The sequence below is a fragment of the Columba livia genome, chromosome 1 (genome assembly GCF_036013475.1).
Source record: "Columba livia isolate bColLiv1 breed racing homer chromosome 1, bColLiv1.pat.W.v2, whole genome shotgun sequence".
In the NCBI taxonomy this organism is placed as follows: Eukaryota; Metazoa; Chordata; class Aves; order Columbiformes; family Columbidae; genus Columba; species Columba livia.
In genome coordinates, this window is record NC_088602.1 from 116,495,919 (window position 1) to 116,521,347 (window position 25,429).

General features: G+C 35.2%; 1 protein-coding gene across 2 annotated transcripts in view; it reads left to right on the forward strand.

The window, feature by feature from the left end:
• Window positions 1-25,429, forward strand: part of PRKX (protein kinase cAMP-dependent X-linked catalytic subunit) — a 57,857-nt gene that overhangs the window by 1,471 nt on the left and 30,957 nt on the right. Inside the window, exon 1 of one of the 2 annotated variants that reach the window (XM_021287620.2) lies at window positions 528-1,103. The exons of the other annotated variant lie outside the window; for it this stretch is intronic. Coding sequence (XP_021143295.1) covers window positions 956-1,103 — 148 coding nt within the window. The 5' untranslated portion in view covers window positions 528-955. Of the gene's footprint in view, window positions 1-527; window positions 1,104-25,429 lie in introns of those variants that run through there. 2 annotated transcript variants of the gene reach the window in all.

The window sequence follows — 25,429 nt, forward strand, 5'->3', positions numbered from 1 at the left end:
ATTGGCATTTCAGACACCAGTGATGATGTTCATTGTCTTCACATCCACCACTGTATCTGTCTGTGCATTGTGTTTGATCATGTGCATAGTTACATATGTTTTTGCACCTGGTTTGAAGGATTGTATGTTCAACTATGTGGAAGTTGTATTCTTTTTTCTTCATAGGACTGTGAAATTATTTTGGATAGATTTATTCTAATAAGTGCTGTAAAACTTGATTTCCCTTAAACTCTCTTCAGCCAAAAAGATGCAATTTAAACCCTTTCTCAGTGAATTTGATGGTTTTAATAGGTCTTTAGAAATGGAGTTGAAAAGGCCTGAGAATGTTGTGATCAGTGAAGATCACATTATCTTCTCTTTAAGGATGTTGTTTTTTGAGATGATTTTTCCAATTTGGAATGCAAACAGGCAATGCGAACAGACATTTTATTGAGAAATTAATTAAGGTTATTAAGAGACTGCTTGAAAGGTTTGTGATGCCCTTTACTTTTTTTTTTTTTCCAGAAGTGGTTGGTCTTGTTTGTTACATCATGACTAGTTGCTCTGGATACAATTGTCATCACAGAGGATTATGACTTCAAGTGAAGCATATGTTGCAGAAAAACAGTAATTTTTAAAGAAGGGATAATAGTAATGGAAATCTTCCTGAGGGCAATGAAGAAATGTGGAAATAATCTTGGTGTCAATTTTAAACAGTATAGCTTTTTGGAGTGTTCTTTAAGGTGATCCTTAGAAGTTAAGGAAGAGGAAAGTTGTGATTCCACAAGATATAAAGAAAGACTTAAAAATACTGAGACTTCTTGATATGAAGACACAGAGAAGGGAATAAAATGTTAAAGGAGCAGATAGCTGCCTATAAGGACATGGACAGAATACTTAAAGAAGAGTCTCCTTTCCTTTTTTGTCTTCCCCAACTGGATTTTTTTCTTCTTTCCTCAAATAGCTCTGTGAGAAGATGACCATTCTTTGCATCTCTTACAAACTGTGGCATTGGTTGCATTGTAGAGAGAAGGAAGACAAAATGCAAAAGTTGAAGGATATAAAAATGTGCACAGATAAATACAGAAGGCTTTACCTTCTCAAAGAAGCTGAGTTGGCTTATTGTAAGTTGGTTTAAAAATGTATTTATGACATGTCTATGCACCTTAATAGAAGGCTGTGAGGAGGGAAGGGATCTGTCCCCTGACCAGGAAGCAATACAGCAGCCTCAAAGTGATACTGAAACTGAACACATACCTGCTCCTGAGTGGCAGAATTTATAAAAGACGCAGTGCCCTGCTAATGTGTCTGTCGTGCAGCTGAGATCTGAGCCAGTAACACTGCGTGAGGTTGGGCTGCTCTGTACACACCTCTTAACGTGCTACGTTGCATTCCTGAAGTAAATGGGTTGCAAGTTAACTAAGTGCAGAATACTATGTAGATGTGTACTTCAGCTTGAAAAGCTCTTTTTTTTTTGTTTGGTTTAAACCTTTTAAAATTAAGTTAGTTAAGTACAGTTTAGGGTTATTTCACATGTACTTAAAGAGCATTTATTTATTTATTTATTTATTTATTTTAGTTTTTTAAGTCTGTATTACCCCATCCTCCATTTTTATCTCTGTGCGCAGATGAGATTCATGTATTGACATTAGCTTCACTACAGCAATTTAGAGTCCTCTGCAGTTTGATTGATGTGATAATAGCCAGTTTCTTTCTGCTCAAGTTCTCAAAAGCTATGTGTTCTGAGATATTGGGAGATGTTGGTGGAGGGGAGGGCGATAGCCAGAAATTACAGGACCAGAAATTCTGACATCTTCTTTAGTAGAACCATTGTTGCTTATAGACATATCCAGGCTTAGAAACAGTGTGGTCTTGAAAACTACCAGCTTGAGAAAGTGGCAAGATAGGAAGGCGAGCTCCATGCTCTTACAGCTGTTTATGAGTAATTTTTGAGGTAACAAAATGACATTCGTGTAGTGTGAGACTGTGCTCATCCCTGACTTTAGGTACCTTCTCTTGGAGGATGGAATAAAGTTTATGTTAAAAAAAAAAAAAAAAAAAGCAGTACCTGCTTTGAATATAATAGATGCTGTTTTAAATATTCTTCATAGTCCAAGAGGATTAAAATCTCTCTCTTAACTCAACCAGTGTAATGCAGGCTGGATTGGACATGTTCTGAGATTTCTTCTGCTGGACGCTGTGCCTTGTTTAGCAAAGAGCTCACTGTGAGGGGAGGAAGAGAATAAGGGGAGAACAGTTTAGCATAATGATTGGGAGGACATTTCTCCCCGCCAAACACGCCAAAACTCAATGTTTGTTTTGGTGTTTGTGGGCCCTTTGGTAAAGGACATTGGGAACAGAGGCTAGAGTCTCTAGTATGCTAGGTATACTTTTGGGGGAAGTACCCTAATATTTAGTTAATAAAGTGAACATATGGGTTTAGGGAGGGCACAGGAGTGGGGTGCATACTGGTGTCTGGCACTAAGAGAGGATTAAACATGAAGAATTTTTCTTTGAGGGTACTTGCTGCGAGGTTGAAGATGTGGCTTTTAACCTTTGAGGTGAAGGGACTTTTTTAACTAATCCTTTTATATGAAAGGTGAGGACTCTTGCTCTGGAACTATTGAAGGTGCCTGGTTGTCCACTTTTGTTTTTTAAGATAATTTTCCTTTTAAAGGAGGTTGAAATACGAGAGTTTTCTCAGCATGCTCAGAAGCTCCTACTCAGACCAGGCTGAAATATTCTGTGAATCTCAGTTGAATCCACATACGTGGCTGTGCTGAAACTAAGTTCTGTGCTGCACAAAGGCAAAAATTTATATGCCATGACCACCATGTATGTTGGAATTCAGCTGCTGAAAGTTCGTGGCCCACCCATGCTTATGTGAACCCATTTCGAAGTTTTTGTAGGTCTTGTTGGTGGATGACAGGGACTATGAACAGTTTTGGCACAGTTTCTGAATTATCCTTATTTTTGATTAGTATTTAACAAGAGCAGCTACTGCAGTAGCTAGAGTGGCTGCAGTTGGACACCTGACATGTGTCCTGAAGTGAAGATATTAAATTTTTAGTTATGCCATAATGAATAAGTAATTCATGTAAACTAGAATAAGTATGAGGAAACCAGAAGATATTTCTTCACTTTTGGGTAGGTGAAGTTGGGAAAACAAAATTTATGCTCCCAAATGGAATATATGGTAATAGGGAAGGGGGAAGGAAAAGAATGCTAGGAGGAGAAAGATGACAAACTACTTCTTGCCTTCTCTTCTGTGAGATCTTTTTCTTGCCCATTTTTCAAAGTGAAATGAATTCCATAGCAGACTTTATAAATGTAAATAGGGTTTTGTAAATCTATTCAATTGATTGAAATATTTTAATAGTATTTTCATGTGAAAAGATTCTTTAAAACAGCTGTTCCCAGGAAGTGCTTTATACTAAATAAATGCAGAATAAAAAATTGGGCAAACCAGTATTTTAATTTCTATGGGCATGGGAAAATTTTAAAAAGTACATGGGAAAAGTGAGACACAACACATTTTTAAATACTTAATTTCACTGTGTAGACACACAAAATATGCTAGCCAAATATATTTCTAATGGCATTTTATCAGCAGGACAGAAACTACAGGACTGTATTCTAATGCTTTAAGAAGGTAGCTTCTTCTGTATGGGACATTACAGTACTATTTTCCCTGTGTATAGTCTAAGTAAAAAGTTATTCTTTACTAGTTAAGGAACACTCTTGGCTTTTTTTTTTTTTTTTTTTTTTTTTTTTTTTTTTTTGAAGAGCCTCAAATTAGTTCTGTTTCTTACCAAGTGTTATTTTTGGTTACACTACTAAGGTCCTCATCTATTTAAAGTATTATATTCTAAGGGGTGTGTGAGCATTTTTTTCCTGTTTTGTCACCTTTTCTTGATACTGAAATGATAAATAATAATCCATGATTTTACTTGGCAGTATCCTTGAATACCACAAGTTTTGAAAGAAAACATGGTCTGAATGTTGTGACTGTAATGGTGACCTGAATTCACCATTACATTTGTTCAATTTTGAGACTTTAGTCATAAAGCTAAATGACTTGCATTTTGTTTTCACTCTGTCTGTGGAATGTCTTTCTTGCCTCATTTTTCCCTCCCACAAGATCATACTTGTCCCAAAATAAATCCCTGGTATTGTTATAGCTGATGATCTAGAGAGAAAATGACCAGGTGTGACTCAGCTTTCTTTTCTTGCTTTTCCTGTTATCCACTGCTGAGGTGAATTTCAGTAGCATAATGTTTATTGTGGAGTAGGCAGCAACAGGTTTTTTCCCATAAGGTTCTTGTTCTCATTAGGTTGCAAAAAATGGATTGAAACAATTACTATCTTTTATCATTCAGAAAGGTCAAAAAAGTGAGAGTATAAGGAAGAAATCCAAACATGTGAAAACTGAAAGTTCACATTTCTGCTTTCCTGTCCTCAGTGTTTAAAATCAGTGTTGAGGTAAATGGCTAGTGTTTGCCTGTTACCTATTTATTTTGCCTTGTTCTTATTTAGGTGTCTGATTGTAGAAAGAAATTCAGTATTTTTTTCCTCTAATGCTGTGAACTTGATTGTAGGCTGTAGAATGGGCTTTGACACTCAAATATGCTTCTTGAAGATAAGTAATTTGTTAGCTTCTGTAAGTAGGCCAGAGATGCCCAAAAGTGCCTGTTGCAGTGTAAATTAACAAATAATCTGAAATCCAACTAATACTAATATTTCAGAAATAAAAAGCATGCAAAACTTCTCTCCCACAAAATCAAAAGCTCCTAACACCACACCTTCCTCTTGCCAAGTTTATGCTTAAATAAAACTTATGTTCCAGATGAAGATACTGTTGAAAAATTCTTCCATCTTGTGTGTCAGGCCAAAGTGAAAAGATAGGAAACCAGAAGAGAAGTAGAAATTTGATTTAATTTTTTTCTTTCCCCTTCTTCAAAGGGAGGAACATGAACTTCAAGTACTGGTGGTTTACACCATGTAGGCTTGTAGGGATTGACTCACCTTTTCTCTGTTGAGGTTCCTGAATTTGCATGTCTGGACTGTTTGTAGTGGACAGGGAGAGCAGCCTTTTAGAGATGGATGTCTTTCTATTTTGGATTTTACATAATGAAAACTTAGGCAAACAAATTCCAAGCTAAACTGCATTTAATCCTGTCTTGGTCCACTTTAAGGATGATATGCAATATATAAATATCAGAAGAATTAAGAGGGTGGTGGAGTTCGTATTACCACTAATAATAAATCCAGTAATGCAATTTGTGTTTGTTGTGAAAGGCGTAGACATGTATACAGCAATGAAGAGTGAATTTTTGTGAAGATGGGAACTGTGTGTTTACCTTGAAGGGGCTTGTCTGGGCATAGCCTGTTCTTAAATTAGTTTAGGTTAAACAATACAATACCCTTACTGTTGATGCTTACCAGTGTAAAACATCTTCAGCAGTAGCTTGTACTACTCGTGACTAGTTTAACACAGTGTCTTTACTTGGGAAATCATCTTCCCATTTCTGCAGTGTTACAGGTGTTTTAGTAGTTTCAGAGATGTTGGCAAGTAAAATTTTGCTGAGTACTGTGTATTAGTTTGCACCTGGGATATTCAGATGATAGGGAAGAGCAGTTCTCAAAATTAGACCATATTTCTGTTTTCCCACAGAAAGACTATCTTTCAAATGAATGAAGAAATGTCTTTTTTTTTTTTTTTTTTTTTTTAAGAAAAAATAAAAGGGGGTAGGTATATGGTACGACATCATTTTAACCACTGTTTACACTTCGCATTAGAGCAGTGGTTCAGTTTTTATTTGAAATACCTATTGCATCATTATTATTATTCTTTTTTAATACTGAAGGTGGATCAGAGATTTTCCCATAGTACAGCCTCTTCTGTAATATAGAGACTGTAAATTTAGAGTACTAAAGTAACCCACCTGTGAGACAGGTGACTAAATTGTGTATGTAGTTAATGTAATTTGGAAAGTGAGTGGAATGTTACAGAATGAGAAAATATACACAACACACTTATGTAAGTCGCATTGTATTTCTGTGGATAATTGTAACATTGCTTTGTTAATTTTGGTAAAAGAAATGTTCACATTTTTGCCCTTAGTATTACACTTACCATTTTATTTTGGGTAAATAATATATTCAAGGGTATTGAAATAGTTTCAGTTGTGATGATAAGACTGTAAGTTGGCAAATTAAAGACTTCTTTCTTGAGGAGTTTCAGGGGAAGTTGTTTGACAAGATGTTATCTCTGAAGCAATGTGTGATGTTTGTTTTCTTCTAAAGGTTTAGAGGGACAGAGTGTAAAATAGATGCAGTGTTTCTGTAAGCAATTTTGCCCTGAACCTACTGATAATCTAAAAAAGAAAATAAAAATTCTGAGAATAATAGATTTGTCATTTTGTAAAAATTCTTTGAACTTGAAGAAAATATCCTGTTCTACCCTGAGGAGCATTCTGAAAATTTTAGAATAGCACTCTCATTATGAGGATTAATTTAAGCTTTTGTTCTTACACAGCTTAAGGGCCACAGTCTTTCTGAACTCTAAATATTGTGTTTTTACATTTCAGTGTAAGCAACTTAACTGTTCTGTCTAATGCCTAAACTCTTTGAAAGGCCAAAGATCACTGGAACAGTGAAAAATAATGTTGAAACTGTGAATCATAGCATACTAGAAGTATTCAGAATGTGTTCTTCTGGACTTATCTACATTGTAGAACATACAAGTACAATTTGTTTTTTTTTTATTTTTAGACATACCTGTATGAGAGAGAAACTGTTTTCACATCATTTCACTACAACTTATAGTTCTATGGCTAAAGTGCTTGTGTGTTAGTAGAATAAGCTTCCTTGAGCTGCTGTGTAATGCTCATGCTGAAAGATTTATATCAGTATCTATACCTATTTTAAGGTTGTTTGAGGATATTTTCATTTCAGAGTTGTTCTTAAAATGCATTGACACTCACATTTTCTTTTGGTGAATTTTGACAGCTGCCCTATCTGATCTTAAATTGTGGAGATCTGTGGCATTTGTTCATGAAAATTTTCCACTCTGCTGCCTGCTTCTTCACTCCCGTCTCTCTCGGCTTGGAGCAGTTGATAGCTGGTCTGTTAATTGATTGACAGTAACTTTTGTGTAAATGTGTTGTCATTTTTCTCCAGTGAATCAATTGGTGTGTTTTGATACACTTCACCTCAGACAAATTGCTAGTGCGTGTTTTTATTTATTTATTTATAATTAAAACACATTAAAATTAATGAAGGAAGCATAGTTTCCACGGCACTAAACTGCATGGTATAACATATTTCTGTACAATACCAATGGTGATGGAATTTTAGACTTGTCGGTTGGGTTGATCTGGTCAGTGGAACCATTCCCAAAGTCTTGCATTGACCCTCAACGGTCCAGCTCAATTGGACATAATTATGGTTAAGTAAATCTGAACTGCATGTCTCGGGCAATTTGAATATGCTGTGAAATATCTGGATTTCTAGTCTTGTGACTCTTTATTTGTTGGGGAGTGTTTATTTAATACCAAAGTAAAAGTAGATTGGTTATGTGGTTTTATTTGGTTTGCAATGTATTTTGTAGTGCTTATGCCAACAGGGTATGGTGTCTAAAACAGACTACTTTTTACACGACATCATCTTCGCTCTTGTTTCTCTTCTGGATATTCAGTTTGAATATCACCTACCACTTTCTCATTTGGATTATAAATTATATATATGCATACATATATATATATATATATATATAACTTCATAAAACCGGTTCTACAATTGTACAACTTGATATAGAAAGAGTGAGAGTATGGAACAGTCTTCTGCTCACTTTCTTTCACATATATAGGGCTTCTTAGTTGGCTGTCACATTTAGCAGATCTTTGTTTCTACAGCCTATTCATACAGTGTTTACGACATGTAGCATTTTTTTTTGTGTCAAATATTTTTTATTTCCTTAAAGTGCTGATTCTGAGCTAATTTTTCATGAAAGATCACACATCTGATATTTATTTTTTTTCTACCATGGAATTTGCAACAATTCAGGTGTAATTTGTATTTTGTATTTATTGAAGTACTTGGGAAAGGCAACTCAAGGCAGAAGAGCTATGTAATATAAACTATTATTAGCAGTTGTAATCTGTGATTTAGACGTGCATTTGTTTTTATTGGGTACCCTTGGCATTGTCTAATGCATACTTTTAAAAGACACTAAAGCTATTAATGCAATATGTTATTTTCCCTGAATAATGTGACTGTATAATCTGTGACATTGTCTAATACAGGAGGAAAGTATGTGGAGCTGTTGAAGTTTGGGTTTTTTCTTTTATTTTTTTCACGATTCTTAACAACGATGTAATGGTTTGTTACCGAACTCATGCAAAGTGACTATTTAAGGTGCCAACTATTGCATTATTTTTTGAGTTTTGGTATGGGTCTTCATTAAAACGTAACTTCTTTCACAGCATTATTGGATTTTGCTTGAGTGTTGTTCTGTTTGTACTGGGGAATATGGGGACTCCCTGAGCAATCTGATATATTTACAGTAATGACACTGCCATTATTGTTGAAGGTGTAGTGAGCTCTGTGGATTAAAGGAAAATGTCTAGTTAGTACTGCTGCTTATGCCTCTCAGGTATTACTCCAGTCAGTAAATTAAATGCTCTAAAATTGTTTAGGTAGATGTTAAGAGAGGAGCTATCCCTCCATGAACACTTCAAAAACAGGCTAAACTGGGTGTAAGATTTTTACTTTGCTGATCTACTAATTAAGATGCACTGTAATAGCTATATGGATGGTGAATGTGAAAAAATAAGAGGCTGGGAACTGTGTTTATGTGAAACTTCTGGGAACTATAATAGGAGACTCCTCTAGCCACCTGCCCCAAAGTTGATGATAGACATGTAGCCTCAGACCTCTTCCCTCCAGCTTGGTGTTGGCTTTCTACAGCTCCTTGTGTGCAGGAGATGATAGCCTGTACAGTTTTAATTTGCATGGTCTGACAAAAATAACTTCATATTATGCATTGTAAAATTTTGGTTTGTTTTCAGGAAGATTAGTGGGTAACTCCATGCCTGTCCCTTGAAAACAAACGATGAGGACAGCTGCTGGTCAGACTGTTTCTAAACTGGGATTCTTGTCCCCTCTTTCATCAAAATGTTTCAGGTTGCATGTTGGTATGCTGAATTAGTGTTCTGAGGCTGCTGAGCTCACCCTGACTTTTGTGACTTTCAAAGGCCTATGAAGACTTCTACAATATGTCTCTATTTAGCCAAGCCCATTGTTACACTTGGAAGTGGTAGATACAGAAGTTACACTGACTCAACAACATATTCTTCCTCCTTTTTTTGTGACCAAATTAGTTCAGTTCACTTAAAATAAATTCACATTAGGAACTATACATGTAGAAATTGCTCATTCATTAATATATTTGGAAATAATGTCATTTGGGATATAATACATTTAAAACTATTTCTAAAAGTTTCCCTGTACTGCAAGTTAATTCAAATTATTCTGTGTAAAAGCTTTCTGCATGTGTTCTAGTAATTTCAAAGTGAGTAGCAGTTATTCCTTGGATCTGTTAATGGAAAAGTTTCCTTGGTTAAAGTTGGTTTGGTTACTTGAATCTTTTGTTTTGTTTTGTTTTGTTTGTTTGTTTTTGTTTTGTTTTTGTTTTGTTTTTTTTTTTTGTTTGTTTGTTTGTTTGTTTTTGCTAGAAGAGACATCTGGAAAGAAGCGAGGAGAAAGACAGCATGTCCTAGAAGACAGAACCATTAGAATTAAAACAAAATAACTGAGAAGAGATTTTGAAAGAATCTGGAAAAAAAAAAAAATAATACCGAAGTTAAAGCAAAAATTTTAAAAGGCATGGAAATATATTTATGGGGGCGGGGGGTGGTTTTTGAAGTTAATTTTTTAAATTTTAGTTGCATGCATTTCATCCTTGATCAGTTGAGAAGTAGAAACAGATTGAGGCATATCCTTTCCTAATGCTGTAAAGCCTATGAAAACCATCCCTTTTCAGTGTTTAATAGAATAAACTTTAGCCGTTGTTCTAAATGTCAGAGTGAAGAGAGTTTCTAGAATTATGTCAATTCTTTATCTGCAACACTTGAATTATTGTAAGCTAAAATATTTATTTTGGTGACATTGGAGATAATTTTTTGTTGCTTTGTTGTTAGGTAGACCTGAATTTTTCAATGCTTTTAAGGCACTGTCAGTTGTGAGTTAGGTAGAGTACAGACTGGTTGGCTTGGTTTTGGATAATTCTGGGAAAACAAAGCTCTGGAAATCTGTGATAGGACAATTTGCGTGAGTTAGTGCATTTTATGAAATAACAGTATTTGACATCCAAAATATAATTTAGATTTCAGAATTATGCCTTTCCCTTCCTGCCCCACGCCCCCCCACCAAAAAAAAAAAAAAGGCATAACTTGATTTTATTTTGTGAGCAGAAGTTGACCATAAGATGTGGCTAGGGTGTAATTCCATAAATAGTCAACCGGACTGGCATCAGAGGCAAATGGAGAAATAGAATCTCAAATCCTACTTAGCAAGGATTTTTAATATTCTTTTAACATGAAATGTGTATGAATTGCACTATATGCAGGTGATGTTACTGACCAGTGAAAACTTTCTGTTGAGAAGAGGTTGCAATACATGCTAATTGTAAGTAGAGAAGCAGCACTGTGAAATGGGAAACTCAAAGACAGGTGGCTTTGTGGTTAATTAGCCAAGTCCCTCAGCAATCTTTCTTTTTTTTTTTTCTGACAAGTCTGCAGTTAAACCCATTTAATATAAAACTAAAGCAGGATTTGGTTGCATGGTTATTAGTCAGAATGTTGGAATTCCTATTTTAAAATTATTTTGGAAAAAGAGAGTAGGATAAGGGAACTTAACACTGTTTTGAGATACTAATTTTGTTTAAGTAGGTTTGTGTTTCCTTGATATTGTTTCTTTTCAGAGCTAAACAAGTAGAACAGAGTCTGAGTCTGTCAAGGAGCATGACTGGGTGTTAGAAATGGCTTGATTTGGTAGGGATGTCTGAACCTGTAGTTGTTGCTAGTTATTGAGTGTGCAATGTCAGCAACTTTATGTGGAAATAAGCCAGCTATGGATTCACTGATATCTAAAGTTGGGCATTCTTGCATGAAATATTGCCAGTTTATCTTTGTAATAAAATAGATTAATAAACCCCTAATCTTCACGTGTTTTGGCATTCAAAGTATTTGTAGGAAGAAAAATTTATTCTACTGGCAATTAGATCTAACAGCTAGGTAGAGATTCAGAACTCAGATACTGTCAGAGTAGTTGTGATTTCTAGCCTAATTGGCTTTTTGATAGAGATGTCAGGATCTGCATTGTTTGAGAGCAAACACAGCTTTGTTGCTTGGCCTCCCTTGGTTCTCTGTAATGCTCTTGAAATAAGATAAAGCAATGATTGAAGTAATAGAAAAAAAACCTAACCAAAGAACAAACAAATAAACAACCCCACCACCTACACACACCCACACAAAACAAACAAGCAACAACAACAAAACAAAACAAACAAAAAAACAAACAAACAAACAAAACCAAACACCTCACAAACGAAACAAAACCATACCAAAAAAACCCAAACACAAACAAACAAAAACCAAGAAAAACCAACCAACCGAACAACCCCCCAAATCAACATAGAAATCCTAAGACACTTGGGGGAACGGGAGAGCAGTGAGAAGGAAAAAGCTCTACTGTTTAATCAGTTTGCTTTGGAGATCCTTCCATAACACAGTTCATTTAGTCTTATAAGCAAGACAAATCTTCTTTTTTGGGGAGCAAACTATTTACCATAAAGTGCAGTCATCTCTTAAGTTTTGCATGTCATATACAGGCCTCATATTAAAGACTAAGGAACTTGGTAAACTTGACTATAAAGGGCAGTACAGTGAAAACAGGTGCTTAGGGACTCTTTAAACATTGATGGTACCTCTTATTGATAGGACCTCTTATAAATGAAATAATAATGATAACAATAATAATTTCATCAGTCTCCTTCCTGTCTTCTGAGACTGTGACTTGTTCCTAGGAAACGTGCAAGCATCTGAAATAAACTGCAGTTCACTTCGTAGAACTGTAAATGCCGAATATACCTAACATATTTCAACTTTCTTCAGGGCAGAAGTATGCCTTTTATCTTTGCTGCTGAAAATTTAACATGCTTCAGATTCTGTAAAAACTGTTCATGGATGATAAACTAATAACTGTCAGATACAGTAAGTTTCACTTGCAACTGATTTGGGTTATATATGAACCAATGACCTGGCCAAGATAGATGGATTTTATGTTCTTTTATAACCCTTCTATCTGGCCCTGCCTTCTAATTTTAGCACGTTTGTGCTTGTGCACTATTTATTTAAGAGTAAGTCCTGAATTATAATTTATATTTAAGTGCTTGTTCTTTAAAATGAATAGTTAAAAAACATTTCTGTTGAAGGGTATGCTTTGTCAACTATAATCACAAATGAACCTCTTAGTAAACAGTGATGCTACAGTTTTGAAAAACAGAGGTTACAAGGGAATGTCAAGTACTTTTGGTGTGTCATCTACACCTCATGAATTCAGTTAGTTGTAATTTAATCTATCCTGACAGGTGATAATTTAATCTATCCTTGAAAAGGTGGTGTTGGATTTGCTGTTCATGGCTCTCTTTGCCACAGACTGTGATCCTGTTTTTAAGTATGTTAGACTTGGTTCAGATAATTTATTCTGACATTTTATGGGGTGAGAGAATGGGGGAGAGCGGAAGTAAGAAGCAACTATAGCAGTAAACAACAAAATAAATTAACCTGTGGTTGAGTAAATGATGTATGTGTGCATATATATTATATATCTGTATATCTAGGTACATGGGTATGTGTTGCTAAGAAATCTGATGTGTGATTAAGACACACATAGGATAGCAGAGTGAAAAAATGAAAATCTAAAATAAAATATTGATTCTCATGAGAAAAGTGAGCTTGGGTTTATTTTCAAGATTAGAGTATTAATGACTAACTGCTTTCGGTGACTGGAAAGTGAGAACACTGCAGACATAAAAAGGGCTCTTTATGGCTGACTAGCTCATAACTGTGACTGTGATATGATGGGTTGGAAATTCTGTTTCTGTTAGTAAGGTCCATCCAGTAGACTTCATTATTATTACTACAGTATAATATACTTGATAGTCTTTATGACCATACAGAGTATTATGAGTTAAGATCTGGAAAATAACTACTCAGGGCTTGTGGAATACAGCACTTGATAAGTCTCTAGTGCTGAAAATAGCTTTCCATGTGGTATTCTAAATACACTTTAGGTAGAAGTTAAATTCTTGTGTTAGAGGTTTGTGAGAAATGGTGTAACCAGGTAACGTTAATAATGGACTGATCAGTTTTAGGTCTTAAGGTTGTGATCTCCTGATGCTTTTGACTGTCATAAATAATGGAGAATTTTGCTTTGGTGTTTTAAAGCTTTCCTTCCTTCCTTGGTCATTAGTAAGGATTTTTATCACCCCAAACTTAAGCCGTGAAGAGTTATGTGGTCTTCTCAATGCATTTAAAAACTGTGAACTAAATTTTGTTTAATGGTGTTGGAAGTGTTTTTAGATTTTGTGGCAAGCTCTTGGGTCTTATAGAAAGATTTGTGTAGCGTATGTGCTCGTATGCCTGCCTACTGTTGTCCTTCTGGATTCATACGGATTTTTGTCCATGGTATTGTTCAAATTCTACAACATGAGGATGAGGTAACTTTTTTAAATTTTTATTTTAATGGAGCCAGTCTTTGAGTTGTCAGATAATATTGAAGAAAGGCCTACTAATAAACAATTTAGAAATCATCAATTTGAACAAAATTTCCATCAGAATTGACACTCAATGTGTATTTTGAAAGATTATACACCATTTAAAGAAGCATATACTGTGTCATTAGTGGAAGTAATAGTGTTCTGCAGTAAAGGTTTTGATTTTATTAGTTTTAAGCATTTTCACACTACATGTAATGTTTTATATTGGGTAAGCTGGTCATTATATAAAACTAGCTATCAAATAATATTAAATGCATCTGAAATAACTTACCTGCATTTTGATACAAATATTGCAAGATGTAATAAGCTTAGCTCTTCTCCAGTGTTTATATTAGCTTGGAAATTTAGGAGTGAATATTCCAGCTTGCTAGGTGTAAATAGGGGCAAATTAAGTTGTGCTCATATGTCCAAACAAAGCATCCTTCAAGGAATCTGAAAAGCCTTGGCCAACATGTGATTGAACCATATATACTGTAGAATATTTTATTTCCTTGTGCCATTGGTGTTTAATTTTGAACCTTACCCTTCTCTTTGTTCTTCATGTGACTGTATGATGATTTCTCTGTTTCATATTGTGACTCACAAATAATTTCAAATCTGTGAATTCTTTATGAAAGAGTACCTCCATATATATATAATAAATTCTTGAATTGTCTCATCCTGGTTCATCTTTGTCCATTTAAATAATTGTCAGTTATGTGCAACCTTCCGTTTAAAATCTTATTTGTTCACTTGGGTGGGTTTCTTGGGTGTGATATTCAGAGGTATAGTACTGGACAGAGACTGAATCCTGGTTTGGAGATGGAAGGGGAAGGAAAGTGTGTGTGTAAAACGAACAAGGGCAGCTGGCTTTAAACCGTGGAAACTTCGTGAAATGACTTTTCTTTCCTATTAAGAAGCTGCACGGTAAAACCAGAAAAAAAAAAAAAATCTCCATTCTGTGTTTCGGTTAGAAAACAGAACAGAATTTCAGTTGAGTTTAGATTTGTTTCTACGTTACAGAGAAAAAAAAAAAGTGTAGTGGTCTAAACAATCCTGAATAGTCTGAAAAATTTAAAGACCACAGTTATTTTTTGCTAGGGTATTTAAAAGTTTACACTAAACATAATTGCTAAATTAAAAGTGGCATGTCCTCAGTAACATTACATATTAACGCAAAAGAATATTTTCAGTATTTGCTTCTATCAGTAATGTAATTCCTGGGCACTGTAGAGATTTTCTTCTGAAATGTTCAATTGATATTTGAGAATGGAATTTGGAGACTGAGAATTTGAAACTTAGTATTTGTGTTAGTGTGTTTGTTCCAGTTCCATATCAGATATAACTTTATTTAGATATTCTAGAGTTACTTCATTTTTATCACATAATAGCTCTTTATGTGGAGAATATTATTATGTCTATTCTAGTGCCAAAGAATAGTGATTTCATCACCTTCCCTTGGACAGCGTTACACTATTTTTTGGTAGTGTAGCATGAGAGAACTTGGGAAGGTGATAAACATGTCAAGTAAATTCTAGATACATAATGCCTCTTTACTCTCTAGTCTCTCAGGAATATCAGTTAATACTGCCTTATGAATATAAACAAACCTTTCCCTTTCAGGAATACTTTGTTCCACTCATGAATTCTCCACATATTTACCCTTAACCAGAAATAAATCCATTTGCAGTACTTGGTCTAGATTGAAATAGTGTTTTAGGAGAAGATTATTACTGTCTTGTATTTTGATTTTGTTTTGTAAAGCTTAATTTTAGGAAGATGGAATACAGGGTTTCAGTGGCCCAGAACACTGTTCATATCTTACAGAGGCAAAGAAATTATCTGAGTCTTTCAGGAATGTATTAATTTTGCTGTTGTTTTAAAATTAAGTCTTTTGTGAATATTATAATAAAGTCTTTAGTATTCAGTACAACCCATTCAAAACAAATATCAAACTAAATAAAATTTTCAGAAAAGGGCTTAGTTGCATCAAAAATCTTTTTTTCTGTTTTTGCCTGTCTAACAGCTCAAGTGTAAAGTATCTTTTAAGACTCTTGTGCTGTATAAACTTGAATAGCATGTGTAAAATTACAAATTATATGGCTAAACTCAAGGTTGCAGATTCGATGTGGCTTGAGCTATGATTATTTGTAAAAAAAACTGCCTCTCTTCTTGTGTGTAGTGTCCGTTTATTAGCTATATCAGTATTTAAAGCCAAAAAAGCCAGATGAGTGAGCTGACTTTTTAATAGCAAATTTGTGATACTGTGCCACTAAGTTTTACTTGGGTCACAGTGCTGAAGATTATAGACTTGTAGAGTTATCACTTGGTATAGCTCTGGTGACATGTATGAAGAATTTAGTGAGTTACTAACAATTCTTTTTTAAATCTCACTGATGTATACTTCCTTATACAAATTAGCATTTTATATGTCAATAATTTCCATGTTATGCACTTATCTGTCCATAAAACTTCAAGGTTGGTTTCATCTGTCTGAATGTAGACCTATACACTAAATGGCTATCAAACCCACATGTGTAAAATCACTTTATAATCGACAGAGAGAAATAGGTACTTCTGGATTCATAAACTGGATGTGTAAAACTGCTCAGCTGAATATAGAAGTGCCTTTCTTCCCCCCTTTGACTTGGAAAGGATTCCACCTGGCTGGTCTAAAGATGAGCTCTGTAATGCATGAGGAAGTTCCAACTCAAGGTGTCTGGAGAAGGAAGTATTTCAGCTTGTGTTTGGGGTACAGATGAGCTAGTTGGTTACTGCTTGTACAGTGTTAGCCTGTAACTTTACTACTGCCATTTTTTTTTTGTACTGGAAAAGACTTTTCGTAAGTTCTCACCATAAACTGCAGCAGGCCAAGAACAATAACAGCCTTTCACAATGTATGTCCATTATGTATTTGAATGTCCAACCCTAAAGAAATTAAATGAGGCTACGTGGTCCTCTGTGGTAATCCTCTGTCTTTCAAAAAAGATAGAACTCCAGTTTGTCATTTTAAAAAAATATCGGTCTTAAGGTTTGAAGATATGATGTGAAGAACAAACTTTCTGATGCTTTAAGGCCTTTAACTTATACTCAGTGGACAGGCTTTGTCTTCAATGTGAATGTCCAGAGGTTGTTCTTTGTTTCTTTTGTTATCCTGAGTTAGGTCAAGGTCAGTGAATTTTCAAAAATGGAAGTCAAAAGTCTGAATGAAAAATAGGTTAAACTTAAAAGAAAAAACTGGAAAAGTAGGTATTGGCTGCCACAGAAGTTTAATTTCACTTTTAATGTGTAGAATTTGCTTTCTGAATATTACTGTGTCTGGATTTCCACCTGGCCTTTATAGCTAAATCTCAAATTTGCTGGTATACTTGTCTGTAAGTACATATACAAGTGTGTTTCTGGACTAGGGCCTCCTATGCCTAATTCTGTGTGAACACACGATATGGTAGGGAATAGATGATTTTGAAGAGCTTTTTCCTCAGTTGCCTATGTAGCTATTTCCTGAAACATATGAAAGAACTAAGTGCTGAGTGCATTTAAATTAAGTCCATCTTTGATCTGCCTTCATCCAGGGGCTCTTCAACATAATTTACTCTTCAGTCTTATGCTTGAAAAGCATTATAGAAATACCATATTAAGCAGTGAATAGATAATCTGTTTCAAAAGTTTTTAAAAATATAGGCTTTGTGCACTATGTGAAATGTCCCCCTTGATTTGTTTCTCCTTTAGCACTACTTTAGATGGAAGTGAAATGTAAATGAAAGGAGTGTAATGTAAGAGGTATGAGCCCCGCAAAGGCTTCTGTCCAGCACTGGTGAAGGAGCAAATCGTTCAAGTAGAAACAATGTAGCTTTTATTGTGTTGATTCAGCAGTAATAAACCTTTGTACTTTAACAATATTTTTTTGTTTGCTTTTTAAAAGAACACAGGCAAGGGTATTAAGCCTGATACTTTGTTTACATTAATATGAGACTGATTTGCACCAAGTGGTTCTTTTGGAGAAAACAAAGGAAGAAATCTGCAAGAGCCGAGTTCCAGGACAGACAAAAATATGCTGATTATGTAAAAATCCTGAAAGTGTGTTAGAGGCACACATTTCTGGGTTGGAAAGGAAAGTGGCTAATCAGATGTTAGATACCTACTAAGTACCCTTGTGTAGCTTCACATAGTTCAGGGGGAACTGCTGTTTAGATCCATGCTGCAGCCTGTATCTCTAATCTTTACCGGACTCCACGGAACTTTAACTTCTATGAAAAAAAGTGACTTTTTAAATCCATCACAGATTACTGCATTCATAAATGTTTGTTTCTTAGTCACCAAAATGTTATTTATTAGATGAGAATGTGAGTTTTGGGCACAGCCATGTTTTGTAGTTGTTTGGCTGGCCAACTTTATTTTAAGATTTTCTGTTTTCTTTGGGTGTAATTTTAAATTTTGTCCATACAGTACTTATGCAGCATCATATAGGACCTAATATGTAGCAATTGAGAAGAGCAAAAGCTACTGAAACAGTCTATTAAGTACCTGAACTGTGGTGTATCTTCTACAGAGTTGCTGTTTTAAAGACCTTAATGACTGTTGCCTTTAGTTGAAGTTATTTGAAAAGCTTTTGTCTGTCCTTGACTTTGTGACACATCATATTGGTTTGTTTATTTATTTGTGTGTGTGTAAAACCAAACTAAATATTTCCATGTTGAATTTGAGTAAAGCAACTAGCCAAGTCACTTTCATAAATGCTTCCTGTAAACTTGGAAACTGATGGCAAAGATAGAAGTAGTGACAAACGATGAGAGGGAAAACATTGCTGTCCTCTTGGGTACAGATTTGATTGTGGCAATTAAACTTAGGAACAGAGCTGTTTTTCCAATTTAGTATATTCCTGCATAGGTATTACATCTTTTTATCTTCATTGGGGGGGGAAGGAGAGGGAGGGAATCACTGGGAAGCACTTCTAGCTCATAATCTAATAGAAAAAGTGAAAAATTATGTATTAATGATTTACCTGAATTGAATATTCGTGTACTACCAGAGATAAACTGCAAGATATTTGTCTTCATGGAAGACAAGGCTTAGACTGCTTCTGGGACATCCAGTTCAAAATTTTGACTGTAGCAGTAATCCCAACTCAAGAAGCAGGTGCCATATATTCGTAACAGCAGACCCAAAATCAAACAGTATCTGAAGAGAGATCAAGATTCATCATTTTGGATTATAATATAAAATGTTTCTGTCATAGCATATATATATATATATATATATATATATATATATATATTTTTTTTTTTAACAATCAGAAAGAATCTTGTAGCCAGAAATCTGGGATTTGTTGGTACCTGGAATAATATTGAACTCATCTTTTTGGTTTTCCTGCTCTTTGCCTGATTCTGTTTACTTTGTGATGCATTCATGTATTTTTGTTGTTTGAGAGTTTAAAAAAAAATTATAACAGTTGTCTTCCAAGAAGCTCTCAGTTATCATGCTTATTTTAATCTCTACCTGAAATAAGCAATTCTGTAAATAGGATTTAAATGACATTTTGTAACTTTAAAAAAATAAAAAGTTCAAAGATAGCGTATCTTGCTAGTATACTTCCTAATTTCATATTCTTTTCAAACTGTTAAAAAAGTGACACTTTTTGATAATGCTTTAATTACCTGAAATTCTTATCAGATGAAATAGATAATTTAATGCTTTCTAGTGTTTTAACTTTGAATGTGTTGCTAGCCAGACAGGTACCCAGTTCTTAGCTTAACTGTGCTTGTCTTTTAAAATGTGATGGACCAAGTTGTTTTAAAAACAGGTCAATAAAGATTGATATGCTTTACTTTTAGCAGGGGTTTCGTATAATTTAAAATACGCTGTTTCAACAGGCCTCCTAAATTTAGTTCAGCAAAAGTAGGTTAGTTTCTTGGTGGAAAACGAGTACATCTTTAAAGGTTTCTATTTGAGCTATATTTATGGAAAAAAAAAAAAATATATATATATATAGTTTCACAGTTGAGGCCTCTCAACACTTCATGTGCAATGTTTGAATAGGTAAGAAGGAGTAATAATGACTTTACAATTTCATGTTTTTCAATACAGCGGAAAAACTTTTCATCCTCTCATCTGTTCATATTCTTTATGTCAACATGTCAGAATTTACAGGTAGTGGAAGGCATGGGAAGAGTTAAAAAAATACCATTGAAGAATCAAGTGGGGAAATACCAGTTTTAGGGGAATTGATGTGAATATTGTGGGTGTTAAAGTTTTGCGAAGGGACATGCATTTAATTTCATTGTTCTAAGAGCTGTTCAGAAATGGAAAGGATTAAAGGTTATCACCAGCAGACTAATGATTTTCTGGTCTCATTTATTTATTTGTCCCTGGTATTTCAAAATAAATAAAGGATAAAGAGAGAGGAGAAACTTTAAAGGATTCTGCTTATTTTGTTTAAAGACACCCTGATATTTACAATATTTTTTTGAGAGACCAAATAAGTTGTGAGGCAAAAAAAATAATTATCTGGAATTAAAGGAACTCCTCTTGTGAGTGTTCTGTTCAGTGGCACTTTTTAGAACTCGGAATCCGGTCTCTGAACTATGTGAAAAACAGGAAGCTTGACTGGTGTGTATTAATTAGCCTGGTGATTCCTGTGTTCTTAATTCTTAAGGTTTGTAATTCAGAAAGATTTAAATGAGTGGCTCAACAAGAAGCATTATTGACACAGTTGCTTGCCTGTTCTCTGGTATATCAAATCTTGTGCAAAGCTGAAAAGAGGCTATACCAAATCCCAGACTGTTAAATGTAGTTTTAATGGTGTGTTGTTATAGGCTCCTTATGTACCAAGTATTAATAAAAAAGAACCTTAAAATATGTTAGATCTTTGGAATCTGGAAGCAGCAAAGGGGTGGAAATGCTTTACAGCAGCATCTTTAAGCCAAAACCTAGGCTGTACTTTGAACATGCACTACTGCTTTATTTTCAACTTCAGCTGAGCTGGGATAAAGAATTAATGATACTGAGCTTTCTGGGACAGGTAGTTTGAAAAGTGATGATCTTCCCTGGAATGTAGCAGGCTTACTCAATTACTGTGTAGTATCTCATGTTATTACTGAGTAGAAAGACATTTTATCCACCAAAGGAGCTCCTGGTGTAAACTGAATCATATAGCACAATGGATGAATGAACAGAAGTCATAGAAGCAAGCTGCTTTGACAGAGGTGCACATGGTGAACATTGTACGAAGTACAATGAGTAGAAGAGCTTGAAAGCCTAGAAAATAGACTGTCTCCTCAAATATATGATCATTGAAGGATATACAAAAGCTTTGCAAAACATGTTGTCTGACATACACTTCTTATATTTAATAGTGTGAGATGTGCGGTTCTAGACCGAACACTGAGCTGACCTTGAAACCTCTAAATTTCTTTATTTCTCTATGTTTTTCACGTTTAGATCAGAACCCTAACCATCTAGAGTGGTACAGAAGCGTAGAAGCAGTGATCTAAGTTATGGTGAGCAATCCACAGCTGGTTTGTGGAACAGTGTGAAGACACTGAATTTGAGAAGGTTGAGCGGTAGTCTGCTAGGCATTTTCTGTTGACACTGGTCTAAGGACTGAAAACTTAAATGAAAAATGTGAACTGGGCTGCTGTGATGTCCAAAATCATCATCCTTATTCCGTGTCACCCTGTTCATATGCCAGTCACATCTGTTGTATAATAGAAGCCCATAGTTACTCATGTCATGCGGTTTCCCCATATCTTTCTCCTAAGTGTTAATCTTCTGATTACCAGCCTCTTTGGGTAGGCTGGTTTCCTTTGCTGTGCCACTTCTTCCCCTTCTTTGTCAAGAATTATTGATGGTCCCTACTCCCCCTCTTAAGACAGGTATTACTAGGCTGTTCAGGTTCCATCCCAAAATGAGACAGAGATTAAATGGCAGACAAATTTGACATTCAATAGTGAGTTTATAATCTACTACAGTTCACTTAGTTTATCTGTGGTATTCAACAGAATTAAGTCTGTTGTGCTTCTGGCTACCAACAGAGACTAATACGTGGCACAGTAGGAAACAGTCTTTTAACTGTAAATAAAAGCCAATACATCTTTTTTTTTTTTTTTTTTTTTTTTTTTTTTTTTTTTTTTGGCATCTGTTGAAGTCAGTACCAAGCCCTCTGGGACACAGAAAGCAGCCCTCAGGGTTGTGGATCTCATGACCTAGTTCTTTCTTCATTAAAACAGATGGTATCTATCTGAGCAAGGCAAACTTGGTTTTAAGAAGCTGGAACAGCTGGGCCTAGTTAATGGGAGCAAATAAAGAGGCAAACTGAGCATTAAATTAGTCACCTACATCAGTAGCAAAATAGTCACTACATGATTACTCACTCAATTGTTTTAACTGATCAAAAGTCACAGGATTGGTTTTCTTAGCATCAAAAGTATCTAAAATTGCATCAGAAATATTCCCACATTCTTTGTTCTTTTCTACCAGGCTTCAAAGAGAGTAAAATCCTGGAAGCTAGCTATGGTATTTTGGCATAGCATTAGGGAATCAGCTTGTCTTGTAAGACTGAGAAGTCCTTCTTGTGTTTGATACCTAGCCCAAGGTGATCCTCTGCAGTTTTTGGCCTCCTCCCTTTGTGTGTGTTTAACATCAGCAGGTTACCTAATGGAGAAGATTGCTGGCATTCTTTCAGGTTCTGCAACCTCACTAAATTTGCAAAGGCATCAAAAAATTTTGTTGTTTCTGTTGTAAACAGATTATACCAGATTAGTGGTTAGCATTTTGCATGTTTTATTCTGTTTTCCTGTTTAGTCCTGAAAATCTTGAATTGCGTTGCGTGTTGCAAATAGTGCAGGCGCTCTTCCCTTGTCTTTGTTACTGGTGGCTAGAAACCTTCGTTTGCTATGTGCCTTAGCAGGGAGAAAGGGGACTGTGCAAATAAAATACAAATACTCCTTCACACCTTCTAATAACTGTTTTCATGAAGTATAATTTTCTTGCTCTAACACGCTGGCATTATGTGCCAAAATAAAGGGAGGGGTGTGTGTGTCTAGCCATTGCTCTTCCTTCAGCAACATAGTACTTGGTAGATCCCAGGACTCATCTAGAACGGTTCACAGTCCCTGAAATTCTCTTGGTTTGAACTAAACATTTAATAAATATCAGTAGAATATTGTGCAAATCTGTAAACACTGTACTTCCTTTCATTGTTATGTGCAAGATGGGCAAGTACAGAATATTTCTATTTTGAGGTAGTCCTAAGGAAAGTTTGTTTATCTGTCACAGGTCAAATGTAGCTAATGAACACTTCTTTCATGGAGATTAGCAGAAACTGTTCATGAGCTCAGTGTGTCCTTCCCAGCAGGCAGCAGTGCTTTGATAGAAGACTAGTTAGTAACCCATCCCTCTTCTGCTTCCAAAAACCTTCCCTCAGATTTATGGAGGTGGGCCTCCATCTTTCATGCTCCCACTATGTTGCTTCAGTTTTTTTGGTTTTCTTTCCATGAATGTGAGAGGCAGAATTTCCACCTAGTCGGAACAGTAAGACCTGTTTTTATAGAACAGCTAGATTTTTCTCGTCTGTGCTAAACAACCACAAAAATACCCAGTTGCAGCCTCCCACCTTGTCTGTTGTGTCCCATCCCATTACTCTCCCTCCTGCTCCCAAGTAAGAAAATTTTAAAAATCTTTGCAGAAATGGCTAAAAGCATGAGTAGGAGATCCAGACCAAAAGTTTGAAGTGAGATTTTTGAATTGTAGATATCTTTGTATGCAAACTTTATCTGCTTATCTGAAAACTAGACTGGCTAAGCATTAAAAGAAAAGGGGGCGGGGAGGAGAAGGCAGCTCAGTGATTAGTCCTGAATGTGGCTTTGCAAAGGCATAAATTGCACCTGATTTGCTTATTTTAAACAGCTGTTTTTAAGTTTCAGGAAGTTCACTTGCCTGTCTTGTTCATGGCCCACACATGGTTAAAGTCTTTTTTTTCCTTCATTGAAAAAATAATGGTACTCGCCATGTTTACTCTTTGCTTCTCTCTGCAGTGAGAGGAGTTTAACTGAGCAGCTTAAATGGTGTGGGTAAATTCCAGAACATCGCTGTTATTTTTCTTTAGAGCTTTCAGAGAGCATATTGTTTGTCAAATGTGCTGGAGGGGTGGTTAGTTGTGTGTCTGGGCACTGTCACTACCAACTGATGTAGGTCTAATAGAGTTTCTGAGAAGACGTGAATGGGAGAAAATTCGTATTATGAGAAGAGACGTTTGAAAACAAATGTTAGATGACTTCTTGGTCTGTATTGTCATCTTGATTTCCATAGTTGCTTGGAAGCGGGCTAAAGATGTTTGAAAGAAGGCCGCCTGCAATCAGTTAATAATAAAACTGGTTAGGGAGGTTGTATGTTCTCGCCTGTCTGTGTGGTCTTCTGTCTTTCCCAGAGGCTCTCAAGATTAGGTGCCTGCCACTATTCTGGAATAGCCTGCCAGACTTTGCTGCTTCTGGCAGAGACATTTTCAAAGAGGCTGTGTTTCCAAAGTTAGAACTATTGCTAAATAGATCCCTTACTGGTCCTTCTTTGAAAATGGATGGAACTTGTGATTTCTATTATTATTACTATTATTATTTCTTAGCAGCACTGCTTGTAAAGTTAGACCAATAGCATAATGAAAAACTAAAGCATTCTAAAATAAGAATTTGTAGGACAAGTAGAACAAGTCATGAAATGTGGGATCACTAGAGACCTAGAAACAATTAGATATGTGTTCATCTGTGACTTCCCTGTTGAATATGTCTATGGAAGCACTTTGCTCATACAAGTATCACAGTGCATGTAAACCCAGGATTTGTTTATGGGATTGATACTATTACTTTATCTGAGTTCATATCTGGAAGTCTTAAAAGTTTAAGTTGATTTTTAGTTTTGGTGTGAATATGAATATAGTTATTTTTAACAGTGTTTTCACTCAGAACTTATATTTCAGCTCCTAATTCTGAAATAACCTAAATTATTTTTTTGTCTACACATTCAATAAAGATTATAAATAATCAGTATTTTAAGTAGCTTGAAAAGATACCTCTGCTTGGAAGCTTTTGGGCCTTTATTTTGGTATATTTTTTAGTTTTATTTTTCCTTTCACTGCAGAAGCCCATCCCCATGAAAATAAGGTTGTTTACAGGTATAGATATACAGTCATGTAATATGACTGCATTGTTAAAGGATTTAATTGCATGATAAATTTTCCAGAGTGATCTGATGCCTTACTTCACTATAACAGCAAGCTTTATCTGACACCTGTTTTCAGTTTTCGTAGTTAAAGAACTGTAACTCAGGACAGGTGGGAATGTAAAACTGCTTTGATAGAATCTTTTGTGCTTGGACAACGGTAATCCTTTGTGGGTTTGTGTAGTGAGGACTTTTATCTCAAACTGGTTTTAAAAGCTGTATTAGTAGATTGGTAGTGGAGCTGCATATTCCATGAAAGTGGATTGGTGAAGTTGTTAGTTTCTAGTTTGCAGTATGGGTCTTTTGTTTTCTCCATTTTTTTTTTTATTAGATAAACAAAATGTGAATGCTTCAAGTGAGAATACACATACAGGAAACACACTTCTTTTTTTTTTTAATTTCAAGTTTCTTGAACCTACT